Genomic DNA, 13498 nt, shown 5'->3' with positions numbered 1-13498 from the left:
AAAACCACATAGATTAAAAAGTCACGTTGTGAACTCCAGCAATCGCGTGAAGGCATGTTGGCAACCGTTTTCAGCCACTTCAGCTGGGAGGCTATTCCATAGTCGGGCAGTGGAAGGGAAAAAAACGAATACATGTGGGCGTCTGTTTGTGATGTTGGGATGGTTACTCTTGCTGTGTGTCCCCTCGTATTTCTTGTGCCGATATCTTTGATGTCGTTTGGAAGTTTAAGGCACGAATTTTTGTAGTAGATCTTGTGGAACAATTTAAGTTTATCTATCTTTCTTCTCTTTTCCAGAGGTTCAAGGCCAATCCGTTGTGATATTTCAGACGCACTTGAGAAAGGATCGAATGTGTTTGTGATGCGTCTTGCTGTTTTTCTTTGGATGTTTTCTAAGGTGTCGATGTTTTTCTTTGTATATGGGTCCAAATTGAGCTGCCATACTCCAAAATTGGTCTAAACAATAGTTTTAAAAGCAAGGGTTTGAGTTGTGATTGGGCATCTTTTTAAATTGCGGTGATGTAAGCGCTTGTTTGATTTGTCTTTGAAGCCAGGTGACATATGTGGTCATTCCATTTGAGGTTTTAGCAAACTCGATGCCAAGGTATTTTGCTGTCTTTACATGTTCCAGGTTTTGACCATGAAGTTGGTATTCAAATGTTATAGGTGCTTTCTTATTGTGATGGTTAGAACATTGCACTTTGATACGTTAAATTCCATTTGATTTATTGTTTCCCAGTCTTGTAATTTAGCTAGATCGTCATTTAGTGTTTTGCAGTCGTCTGTTGTTTTTATCTGATTATATAATGCTGTGTCGTCAGCAAAGAGGCGCACTTTTGACATTATACCTCGTGGAAGATCGTTATGTACACTAAAAATAGGACGGGCCAAGGACTGAGCCCTGAGGTACGCCCGATGTCACCATCCCGATAGTGGAAGTCTCGCCGTCGACAAGAACTTGTTGGGTGCGATTGTCCAGAAAAGTTGCAATCCATTTTAAGGTTTTGTTCCTGATACCAACGTCATACAATTTCTGGATTAACCGATGGTGAGGGACCTTGTCGAAGGCCTTGGCAAAGTCCAGTAGTACTAGACAATTTGACCACCTTTATCAATAGCAGCTGACAGATCATGTGTTAATGATAGAAGTTGAGTTTGACATGAGTGGTGCTTCCTAAATCCGTGCTGTTCATCACAAAAAATACTGTTAGTTTCGAGATATTCAGTTATTGAGGATCTCACTATATGCTCCAACAGTTTGCAGCAAATGCGGTTAATGAAATTGGACGGTAGTTTTGAGCCCTGCTTCTATCACCTTTCTTGTAGATGGGTTGGACAAGAGCGTGCTTCCAAACAATTGGTATGTCTCCCCGTTTCAAGAGAGAGTTTGAACAAATGTGTGAGGGCAGTGCAAATTCGTTACTCAATATCTTTAAGAGACGGGATGGTATTTTGTCTGGGCCACTGCTTTCTTTGGATCTAGAGTGGCGAGGAGTTTGGAAACGCCCTCTACTGTCACATTGATTTCGGCCATAGTGTTGGAATCGTTTTCTTCGCCTTGTAGTTGTTGAGTGGTAATTTTGGTATGAGCTTTTGAAGCAAAAACAGAGCAGAATTGGTTATTAAGTATGTCTGCTTTTTCCTTTGCATCAGAGTATAATACACGATCATGCTTTCATTTAATGAATGAAGACAGATAATGTGGACGTTTCGGGTTTCCCCTTTGTCAACGAACATGATGAATTAAAGGTTAAAGAAGAATAAACAACGATGAATGAAACACTCAAGAAGAATAAACAATGAAGAATGAAACACTCAAGATGAATAAACAACAATGAATGAAACACTCAACATGAATGAAACACTCAAGATGAATAAACAATGATGAATGAAACACTCAACATGAATGAAACACTCAACATGAATAAACAATGATGAATGAAACACTCAACATGAATGAAACACTCAAGATGAATAAACAACAATGAATGAAACACTCAACATGAATAAACAATGATGAATGAAACACTCAACATGAATAAACAACAATGAATGAAACACTCAACATGAATAAACAATGATGAATGAAACACTCAACAATGAATGAAACACTCAAGATGAATAAACAATGATGAATGAAACACTCAACATGAATAAACAATGATGAATGAAACACTCAACATGAATAAACAATGATGAATGAAACACTCAACATGAATAAACAATGATGAATGAAACACTCAACATGAATAAACAATGATGAATGAAACACTCAACAATGAATGAAACACTCAACATGAATAAACAATGATGAATGAAACACTCAACATGAATAAACAACAATGAATGAAACACTCAACATGAATAAACAATGATGAATGAAACACTCAACATGAATAAACAATGATGAATGAAACACTCAACAATGAATGAAACACTCAACATGAATAAACAATGATGAATGAAGCACTCAACAATGAATGAAACACTCAACATGAATAAACAACAATGAATGAAACACTCCACATGAATAAAAAATGATGAATGAAACACTCAACATGAATAAACAATGATGAATGAAACTCTCAACAATGAATGAAACACTCAACATGAATAAACAATGATGAATGAAACACTCAACAATGAATGAAACACTCAAGATGAATAAACAACAATGAATGAAACACTCAACATGAATAAACAATGATGAATGAAACACTCAACATGAATAAACAATGATGAATGAAACACTCAACAATGAATGAAACACTCAACATGAATAAACAACAATGAATGAAACACTCAACATGAATAAACAATGATGAATGAAACACTCAACAATGAATGAAACACTCAAGATGAATAAACAATGATGAATGAAACACTCAAGATGAATAAACAATGATGAATGAAACACTCAACATGAATAAACAATGATGAATGAAACACTCAACATGAATAAACAATGATGAATGAAACACTCAACAATGAATGAAACACTCAACATGAATAAACAATGATGAATGAAGCACTCAACAATGAATGAAACACTCAACATGAATAAACAACAATGAATGAAACACTCAACATGAATAAACAATGATGAATGAAACACTCAACATGAATAAACAATGATGAATGAAACACTCAACAATGAATGAAACACTCATGATGAATAAACAATGATGAATGAAACACTCAACAATGAATGAAACACTCAACATGAATAAACAATGATGAATGAAACACTCAACAATGAATGAAACACTCAAGATGAATAAACAACAATGAATGAAACACTCAACATGAATAAACAATGATGAATGAAACACTCAACATGAATAAACAATGATGAATGAAACACTCAACATGAATAAACAACAATGAATGAAACACTCAACATGAATAAACAATGATGAATGAAACACTCAACAATGAATGAAACACTCAAGATGAATAAACAATGATGAATGAAACACTCAACATGAATAAACAATGATGAATGAAACACTCAACATGAATAAACAATGATGAATGAAACACTCAACAATGAATGAAACACTCAAGATGAATAAACAATGATGAATGAAACACTCAACAATGAATGAAACACTCAACATGAATAAACAACAATGAATGAAACACTCAAGATGAATAAACAACAATGAATGAAACACTCAACATGAATGAAACACTCAAGATGAATTTGTCTTTTGTGTTTCATTCATCTTGTTTTCTTGACAAAGGGGAAACGGATTGCGTGCGGCTATGCGGTCTTGGTGATGTGACACTCGGCTTTCGACCAGAAGTGCAGAGTTCAGTCCTTGGAATATACTCTTTACTCACATTCTCACTCTGGTGTAAAATGAGTACCTGGCAGATAACAGCATTGTCTCTGTCGGAAAAAGTGTAATATCTCCTAACAGGCATCATGACTCGTCCTACATGTTAAGTGTTGTTGTTGGCTGGAGACCCATGATTTTACAATACGCTTCAATAGCCGTGACATCACTTCCCTCGTAATGACGCATGGTAACTTAGTAACTAGTTCTAAACTATCGGAACAATGGCGGATGCCATGATGAAAAACTTCTCCGACTAGCATAAAAGTGTATATAGAGGAGAAAAACGTTAATCTGATCATGTTTTTGACTTTTATACATTCTGCTCAATTGACATTTGAAAAAGTTCTAGCCAGCATGAAGAAAAAAAAGTACAGATTTTCTTTGTTTAGAACCAAGCTGCTGGTTGCTGGGCGGACGTGACGTCAGACTATTGAATCCAATTAGTGAATATAGCTTTATATGGAAATGCTCAAGTACTTTTTTTTTTTAATTTTTCTGTAGACCCAATCTACTGTAGATGGTGGTAGTTTTAAGTATTTTATACAGGAAATTTGTTTTGTTTCTCTTTGAAAATCTTATCTCCCCTTGAGAAGTTCCTGGATTATTTTTTTTGTCACAAGTGAATTCAAACCCTGTAAAGCCAATAAGACCATGGAGCTGATATAATCCTGGCAAAATGGATAATAGCAATTGGTTGCTACCCTTTGGATAGGACGCTAACCTATCGCAAATTACTTTCCACACCAGATCTATCAGACCCAGCTTCCCTGTCATTGCTTGGACGACAAAAAAAAAAAGGTGGGGGGGGGGGGGGGGGGGGGGAAGAGGGTCGGGAACAAATATTGACTTCACCCAGGGTTGATCTTGGTCCCTCTGCATGTGAAGTGAGTGCTCTACCAACTGAGCTATCATCATGACCAAAATTCCTATTTTTTAAAGTTTATTTTTCTCTTGGTTTTTATTTTTAATTAATCAAACATTAAAAATTTTTTTTTTTTTTTTAACCCAGGCACGGCAACTCCAAGAGTTACTCCCTAAAGGGCATCAAGATTTGCATCGATTACTTCCTGTCCAGGGGTCACAAGGTCACGGCATTCATCTCGGGAACCCTGGGACATCTGCTTGGGAAGGGCATGCCGATGAGTGATATTCCTATCTTGGAGCAGTTGAAAGCAGACGGTTATCTGAAAGTCACGCCCAGCAGACGACTGGAAACAGGGAAAGTAATCTGCTGTTATGACGACAGGTATTATCTGATTGTGTGGCTATGTGGCCTGGTGGTTATGACACTCGCCTTTGGATTGGAAGGTCCTGGGTTCGAGTCCTGAGTAGTAGCGCATAGTTGATTCCTTGTAAAATGCTCTTTACTCACATTCTCTCACTGTACTCAGGTGTAGAATAGAGTGTTCCTAGCATTGTCTCTGTCCGGAAAAAAAATTATAATATCGCCTAACAGGTGTCGTGTCTCGTCCTACAGGGGAAAAATTTCGAAAGTCCAAAATTTAATTTCTTTATCATTTTTAAACTGGAAAAATGATCAAACTCGACTATTTCATGCTGGAGTAACTCTTTCAAGTGTTGCTGTTGGCTGGAGACTCTATGTAAAGTGCTTTGAGCATGTTTAGTGGATATTGCGTTATATAAATGCTTGATATGTTTTTTTTTGGTACCGTCGTATGACTCGCCATTGGATTGGTCAGTCCTTATATGGAATTCCATTTTGGGTGGCGCAAAGTTGAGTCTCTCACTGCATTCAGGCGTAAAATGAGTACCTGGCCTGTTTAAGCATTTTCTCCTGTTGTTTTGGTCTCAATACCCTTCCTCAGATGATAACACAAAGGACAAACATGTGAATACATCATGTGATGCAGACAAACTGATGCATGGATTTGTAATGACGTACTAATTGTATGTTAAATGAGAATGATCATGTGATAGATGTATGATATGTAAATGAGAATGATCATGTGATAGATGTAGGATACGTATATGAGAATGATCATGTGATAGATGTATGATATGTAAATGAGAATGATCATATGATAGATGTATGATATGTAAATGAGAATGATCATGTGATAGATGTAGGATACGTATATGAGAATGATCATGTGATAGATGTAGGATACGTACGTATGATCTTCTAAAACCTTTCTCTCCATTGAGTCATAGAACAGGGTGGATTTTTTTTAATTAAAAAAAAAAAGTCTCTTTTTATTTTTATTTCCTGATTTTAAAAGTCAGCCATTTGTTTTAATTTGACAATGCGTGTAATAATCTGTTTGTTTTTTTTTAATTTAGAGACATGCTCCATGTCAAGCCATGAGTTATAAATTTCTTTTTGTTACACCTTTACCCTATAGATTTATACTCAACTTGGCTGACGTACAGAAAGGCATTGTGGTGTCCAATGACCAGTTTAGAGATATGCTCCATGTCAAGCCCTGTTATAAAGAATTGATTGAGACCAGGTGAGCAGATTCATGACTTTTCTATAATATTTATAAATTAAGTACTTGAAATACTCAATTAAAAACGAGTCCACTCCTTTACAAATATAGCAGTGCTAGATTTAAATAAATAATTTTTTTTAAATTGATAAATAAAAATAATAAAATTCCCTTTATTCATCCCATAGGAGAAATTCGTCTCTAGAATCTATTCCAAGGGAAGACTGGAATAACCCAGACGTCAGCCGCAATGCAGCGCCGCAATTTGAGCTAGAGCGAGATGACTTGCTCAAGGCCACGTAGCGCAGCGGCGGGTGATCGAACTCGGTACCTTTCGGGTACGAAGCAGAGACCGTACCACTGAGCCACATTGCTCCTGGCTTTCCGGCTTCGTCTGGCTTTCCGACTTTTTGGAAGGAATGTATTTTAATTTCTTTGTCACCTGTAACCAATTTTAGATCTTATGTTAGGTCTGAAAAAAAAAAAAAAGCTAAAGCAACAAATAAAAAATAATATAGAAAATTAAAAAAAAAACAAACAAACAAAAAGCCAACCAAAAAAAAAGGAACCTTTAAAATGATGGAAGAATTGGATTTGGCTTTGAAGAATTGGATTTGGCTTTGAAGAATTGGATTTGGCTTTGAAGAATTGGATTTGGCCTCGAAGAATTGGATTTGGCCTCGAAGAATTGGATTTGGCCTCAAAGAATTGGGTTTGGCCTCAAAGAATTGGATTTGGCTTTGAAGAATTGGATTTGGCCTCAAAGAATTGGACTTGGCCTCAAAGAATTGGGTTTGGCCTCAAAGAATTGGATTTGGCTTTGAAGAATTGGATTTGGCCTCAAAGAATTGGACTTGGCTTTGAAGAATTGGATTTGGCCTCAAAGAATTGGATTTGGCCTCGAAGAATTGGATTTGGCCTCAAAGAATTGGATTTGGCCTTACACATGGTAACCTTTATCCGAGAGATTTCATTTAACAATATCAGGCTGGGCCATGAGATCAAGAAAAAAAAAGAGCAGTCATTCAGAGCTATTAGGCTCATGGAGCCAGAGTTTATCTGCCAGATCAAACAGACCCAGCTGCCCAATCACTTCTTGGTGGACAGGGGCAGGGGGTCGGATAAGAATCTTGACTGCACCTGGGATTGATGTTAAATTATCTAAGTGTGATGTGCCTTTTATTGTACAGACTTCTGCCTTCTAGTCTTACGATTGGGCCACCTCGCCTGACCCTTTCTTTCCTATCTGTGTGAGATGCCTCCACCTTTACCAGTCTTCTGCCTTAGATTCTAGAAACAGAAGGTTTTCCCTTGAATCTGTTATTTAAAACTCAACTCTAATTTAAAACAGAAACAAAGACTGATAGATGGATTTATCTCCCCTTGTATGCGGACACTAATAGATGGATTTATCTCCCCTTGTTTACAGATACTAATAGATGGATTTATCTCCCCTTGTCTACAGACACTAATCGATGGGTTTATCTCCCTTTGTCTACAGACACTAATACTAATAGATGGATTTAGGATCCATGGGTTTATCTCCCCTTGTCAACATCATTAATAGATGGAATTTATCTCCCCCTTACTTTCAGACTTCTGCCTTATATTTTTGTCGGGGACATTTTCATGCCTCCCGATGATCCCCTGGGACAAGACGGACCCACTTTGGACGAGTTCCTGGCTGGCAAGACGACCAAAACTGTTGATGTCACCCAAGTCGCTCTGAACTGGTAGGAAGATAGGTTGAGAACAATGTTCACTATTTTGCAGGTCTGATTACCGAAATTGTCGTGGGCTCATTGTAGAGAATAAGTGGAAAGTTTAAAAAAAAAAAAAAATGTTTTATATAGCGCAATATCCACTAAATGTGCTCAAAAGCGCTTTACAAAGGGTTCCTGTCCAACAGCAACACGTTACATGTAGAACGAGACATGACGAAGACCTGTCAACCTGTACGATTTCGCGCATTTAAGTAGGATTTTTGGACCCAAATACATGGATATGATCCCAAAGGATTAGTATGATTTAAAAAGATATTTGATGTGCGGCTATGTAGTCTAGTGGTATGACACTCGCTTTCGGATCGGAAGGTCCTGGGTTCGAACCTCGCACTCGGCGCATAGTTGAGTCCTTGGAAAAGGCTCTTTACTCACATTCTCTCACTGTACTCAGGTGTAAAATGAGTACCTGGCCGTTAACAGCGTTGTCGTTGTCCGAAAAATTGTAATATTGTCCCGTCCTACATGTTAAATGTTGCTGGTGACCAGGGACCCCTTGTAAAGCGCTTTGAGCACGTTTAGTGGATATTGCCCTATATAAAGCTCAATGTAATTTAATGATGTTGATGTTGATACATTTGATGCAACGATACACACAACTGTGTCGTCCGTGTTTCTGAATGAATGATGCATCTCATTTAGTACTATTGTTATCATTTCAGCTAGTTATATGATGCCGGTTTTCACCAATATTTTCCTCATACCTTTTTGAGGATTTGCATAGGATTATGCAAATAAGCTTATTTTATACTTTAAATAGTCTCAGACAACATTTAAGCTTTTGCCACTTATTAAATAGAAAATTTAAAGTGAAAATTAAATTGAACATACATCTTTGACTATGAAGCCTTCAATTAAAAACTGTATTGCTAATAAGCTTAAATGTAAGTTATTTCCCTTTATAATAACTAAAATTACCCTATTTTGATTTATAAAATTTATAATGATCTTTTTTTTTCTTTATTATTTGATACGAGTCTTGATTTTTTTTTTTTTAATTACAAAGTGGGCAGCTTTAGGAACGGTATTTGGTTCAAACCATTTTAGAAGTATCTGTTTAACTTGTCTTTGAATCTTGCATACTTGTGAATTTCCCATCATTTGACCAAAAGTAATTGTAATAGTAGTATGTAGTAGTAGTGATAGTAGTAATAGTTGTAGTACTGGTTGTAGTAGTTGTAGTAGTAGTAGTAATAGTAGTAGTGGTAGTAGTAATAGTTGTACTGGTTGTAGTAGTTGTAGTAGTAGTAGTGGTAGTAGTAATAGTTGTACTGGTTGTAGTAGTTGTAGTAGTAGTAGTGGTAGTAGTAATAGTTGTACTGGTTGTAGTAGTTGTAGTAGTAGTAGTGGTGGTAGTAGTAATAGTTGTACTGGTTGTAGTTGTAGTAGTAGTAGTGGTGGTAGTAGTAATAGTTGTACTGGTTGTAGTAGTTGTAGTAGTAGTAGTGGTAGTAGTAATAGTTGTACTGGTTGTAGTAGTTGTAGTAGTAGTAGTGGTAGTAGTAGTAATAGTTGTACTGGTTGTAGTAGTTGTAGTAGTAGTAGTGGTAGTAGTAATAGTTGTAGTAATGGTTGTAGTAGTTGTAGTAGTAGTAGTGGTAGTAGTAATAGTTGTAGTAATGGTTGTAGTAGTTGTAGTAGTAGTAGTGGTAGTAGTAATAGTTGTAGTAATGGTTGTAGTAGTTGTAGTAGTAGTAGTGGTAGTAGTAATAGTTGTAGTAATGGTTGTAGTAGTTGTAGTAGTAGTAGTGGTAGTAGTAATAGTTGTAGTACTGGTTGTAGTAGTTGTAGTAGTAGTAGTAGGAGGAGGAGTAGTGAATGCTCAACCCCCCCCCCCCCCCCCCCCCAAAAAAAAAAAAGTGAGAGAGATGGATCATTCGATAACCTATACCACTGTTGCAAAATGTAAACCATTGAATTGAAGACCGCGCTCCCAAATATTTTGTCTCAAAACTGATTTACTGTGCCTGCAGATGTATATCACCATCACATCTTCATTTAGTACATCAACAAAATCATCCCCACATCAGCATCCCTTACCTCACCATCATGGCATCACCACTTCTACAACTGCCATCACAGCATTGTCACTGTCACAATCACCACCACGTCACTTCTACCACCACCACTACCACAGTTTCATTATCATCACCACCACCAAAGAGCACCATTGCTACAACAACCACCACTTCTTCCACTGACACTAGCATCAATACTACCAACATGTTTGGGGTCTTTTGGTCATTTTTTTGAGTGTTTCGAAATAATTTCTGAGCCTTATAGGCCTACTAATTTAAAATGGTCATTAAGTTTTAGTTTCTCGATAAACTGATAATAGAGATTGCTGCAAATGAGTGTTTGAATGATGAAAATCAGAGTTTATTTTGATTTGGGTTTGGTGTTTGCTTTTATATAATTTTTTTTCGTAGTGCACACTTTTTTCCACACATGCGAACAAAATACACTTTTCATTCTTGGAAGGTTGACAGGTTTGCCTGTCATCTGTTAGGCAATATTACCATTTTTTTTTTTGACAGAGACAACGTTGTTAACACAAGGTACTCATTTTACACCTGAGTGTGGTGAGAGAATGTGAGTAAAGAGCCTTTTCCAAGGACTCAACTATACACCGAGCAGGGCTCGAACCCAGGACCTTCCGATGTGAAAGCGAGTGTCACACTACTAGACCATATAGCCGCACAGTTCTTAGTTCTTTTGCCATAAGGATTAAGTAGACCTAGTATTTATACAGACTTGATTTGATATGAGGCTGTGTTAAAATTGTCGCTTTCCAAGAGCTGCCAACTGAAGGTTTAAAAAATTTGAAGTTCCCAAGGGAAAAGAGAAAAAGTCACTTTAAATAGCTTAGAAATAAATTATTTCTCTTCAGCATGATCTATAATGCTTCAAAGTCCTGAATATAGGATCTAAGGAATTTAATGTCATATTCAACGAGATTTATTGAGCCAAAGAGGCTTATGCCGTTCTGTAGCCGGGGCCTAAAAGTTTGTTTTTCTCCCTTTCTTAGTCATACTTATTTTGTCTGTTTCAGTCACAGGCTACCCTCCTCCCATGTTGTCTGTTTCAGTCACAGGCTACCCACCTCCCATTTTGTCTGTTTCAGTCACAGACTACCCACCTCCCATTTTGTCTGTTTCAGTCACAGACTACCCACCTCCCATTTTGTCTGTTTCAGTCACAGACTACCCACCTCCATTTTGTCTGTTTCAGTCACAGGCTACCCACCTCCCATTTTGTCTGTTTCAGTCACAGACTACCCACCTCCCATTTTGTCTGTTTCAGTCACAGACTACCCACCTCCCATTTTGTCTGTTTCAGTCACAGACTACCCACCTCCCATTTTGTCTGTTTCAGTCACAGACTACCCACCTCCCATGTTGTCTGTTTCAGTCACAGACTACCCACCTCCCATGTTGTCTGTTTCAGTCACAGACTACCCACCTCCCATGTTGTCTGTTTCAGTCACAGGCTACCCACCTCCCATGTTGTCTGTTTCAGTCACAGACTACCCACCTCCTATTTTGTCTGTTTTAGTCACAGACTACCCACCTCCCATTTTGTCTGTTTCAGTCACAGACTACCCACCTCCCATTTTGTCTGTTTCAGTCACAGACTACCCACCTCCCATTTTGTCTGTTTCAGTCACAGACTACCCACCTCCCATTTTGTCTGTTTCAGTCACAGACTACCCACCTCCCATTTTGTCTGTTTCAGTCACAGACTACCCACCTCCCATTTTGTCTGTTTCAGTCACAGACTACCCACCTCCCATTTTGTCTGTTTCAGTCACAGACTACCCACCTCCCATTTTGTCTGTTTCAGTCACAGGCTACCCACCTCCCATTTTGTCTCAGTCACAGACTACCCACCTCCCATTTTGTCTGTTTCAGTCCCAGACTACCCACCTCCCATTTTGTCTGTTTCAGTCACAGACTACCCACCTCCCATTTTGTCTCAGTCACAGACTACCCACCTCCCATTTTGTCTGTTTCAGTCACAGACTACCCACCTCCCATTTTGTCTGTTTCAGTCACAGACTACCCACCTCCCATTTTGTCTGTTTCAGTCACAGACTACCCACCTCCCATTTTGTCTGTTTCAGTCACAGGCTACCCACCTCCTATTTTGTCTGTTTCAGTCACAGACTACCCACCTCCCATTTTAACCAAGAACCACCTGCCAAATATAGAAAGATTTATTTCGATCGCCAAAACGTTCACACGACCCAACCATCTGTACACACGACCCAACCATCTGTACACACGACCCAACCATCTGTACACACGACCCAACCATCTGCAACCGTAAGTCAAAAAAGCTGTTTTAACAGTCGTCTATTTCCATAGCTATAGAATTCTAGTATAGTTTATTATACGATTCTTTTATTTCTTTGTATTTATTTAACAAATTAGTTTTATCCTGCCAAATAACACTATGAGCTTGTGAGTATGTGTTATTGCACGATAAAAATATTACGTGTTTAGTAAATAAATAGAAATGAAAGAATATGTTTATTCATATTCCACCCTTCACATAAGATTCTTAGATATTTCGTGACCTATTGTAAGGTTGAAGTGCTTTGATTCGCCATAATTTGTGTTTTTCTCCTTCTGCTTGAATGACAATTTGACCCAAAAAATAAAACTGTTGGATTTCGAATCATACGCACCAAAAGATTATTTTTAGTTTCCAACCAGCTGTCTTTTTCATCTTATTTTACACCTTATTTTCAACCAATGAAAAAATTCTGCAGTCGTTGAATAAAGCTTTTTATTCAACACCTTCAAAGCATTATTTAACAATTTTGTATTTACTAAGAAGTGATAGGGTTTTCCAATACGAGGGGTGGAAGGAAATACTTTATGCCAGATCTAAGAGATACAGCTGCCAAAAGTTTTTCTTCGTGGTCAGAGGATTTGAAAATATCTTTGTAGAATTGGCGGAAGAGAATACAAAGTAGGTGGAGAAGAAGATGGAGAAGGGACTGAACTGTATATGAAGTATGAGGAGAAGGAGTGGGAAAGGAAAGGGACTGAACTGTATATGAAGTATGAGGAGAAGAAGAAGGAGAAGGGACTGAACTGTATATGAAGTATGAGGAGAAGAAGAAGGAGAAGGGACTGAACTGTATATGAAGTATGAGGAGAAGAAGAAGGAGAAGGGAGTGAACTGTATATGAAGTATGAGGAGAAGAAGAAGGAGAAGGGAGTGAACTGTATATGAAGTATGAGGAGAAGAAGAAGGAGAAGGGAGTGAACTGTATATGAAGTATGAGGAGAAGAAGAAGGAGAAGGGACTGAACTGTATATGAAGTATGAGGAGAAGAAGAAGGAGAAGGGACTGAACTGTATATGAAGTATGAGGAGAAGAAGAAGGAGAAGGGAGTGAACTGTATATGAAGT

The 13498-nt window shown here is 37.7% G+C and overlaps 1 protein-coding gene across 1 annotated transcript; it reads left to right on the top strand.

Moving 5' to 3' along the window:
• The first annotated feature begins 595 nt into the window (after nt 1–595).
• LOC144979269 (putative ribonuclease ZC3H12C) lies at nt 596–13056 on the top strand. The gene is made up of 6 exons (XM_078925883.1): nt 596–603; nt 4854–5090; nt 6208–6315; nt 7890–8027; nt 12235–12400; nt 12850–13056. The coding sequence occupies exons 1-6, from the start codon at nt 596–598 to the stop codon at nt 13054–13056; spliced, it is 864 nt and encodes a 287-aa protein (XP_078782009.1).
• Nucleotides 13057–13498: the final 442 nt, after the last annotated feature.

The sequence above is a fragment of the Berghia stephanieae genome, chromosome 9, assembly GCF_034508935.2.
Source record: "Berghia stephanieae isolate SIO BIC M18660-M18661 chromosome 9, UCSD_Bste_1.3, whole genome shotgun sequence".
NCBI classification, from domain to species: Eukaryota; Metazoa; Mollusca; class Gastropoda; order Nudibranchia; family Aeolidiidae; genus Berghia; species Berghia stephanieae.
This window is presented reverse-complemented; position numbering and strand designations above follow the sequence as displayed.

Bases quoted from the DNA above. Each gene is read 5' to 3' on its own strand.
- LOC144979269 (XM_078925883.1), top strand. The intron at 8,028-12,234 runs GTAGGAAGATAG...TGTCTGTTTCAG, and splicing joins ACCCAAGTCGCTCTGAACTG to TCACAGACTACCCACCTCCC. The intron at 12,401-12,849 runs GTAAGTCAAAAA...AAAATTCTGCAG, and splicing joins CGACCCAACCATCTGCAACC to TCGTTGAATAAAGCTTTTTA.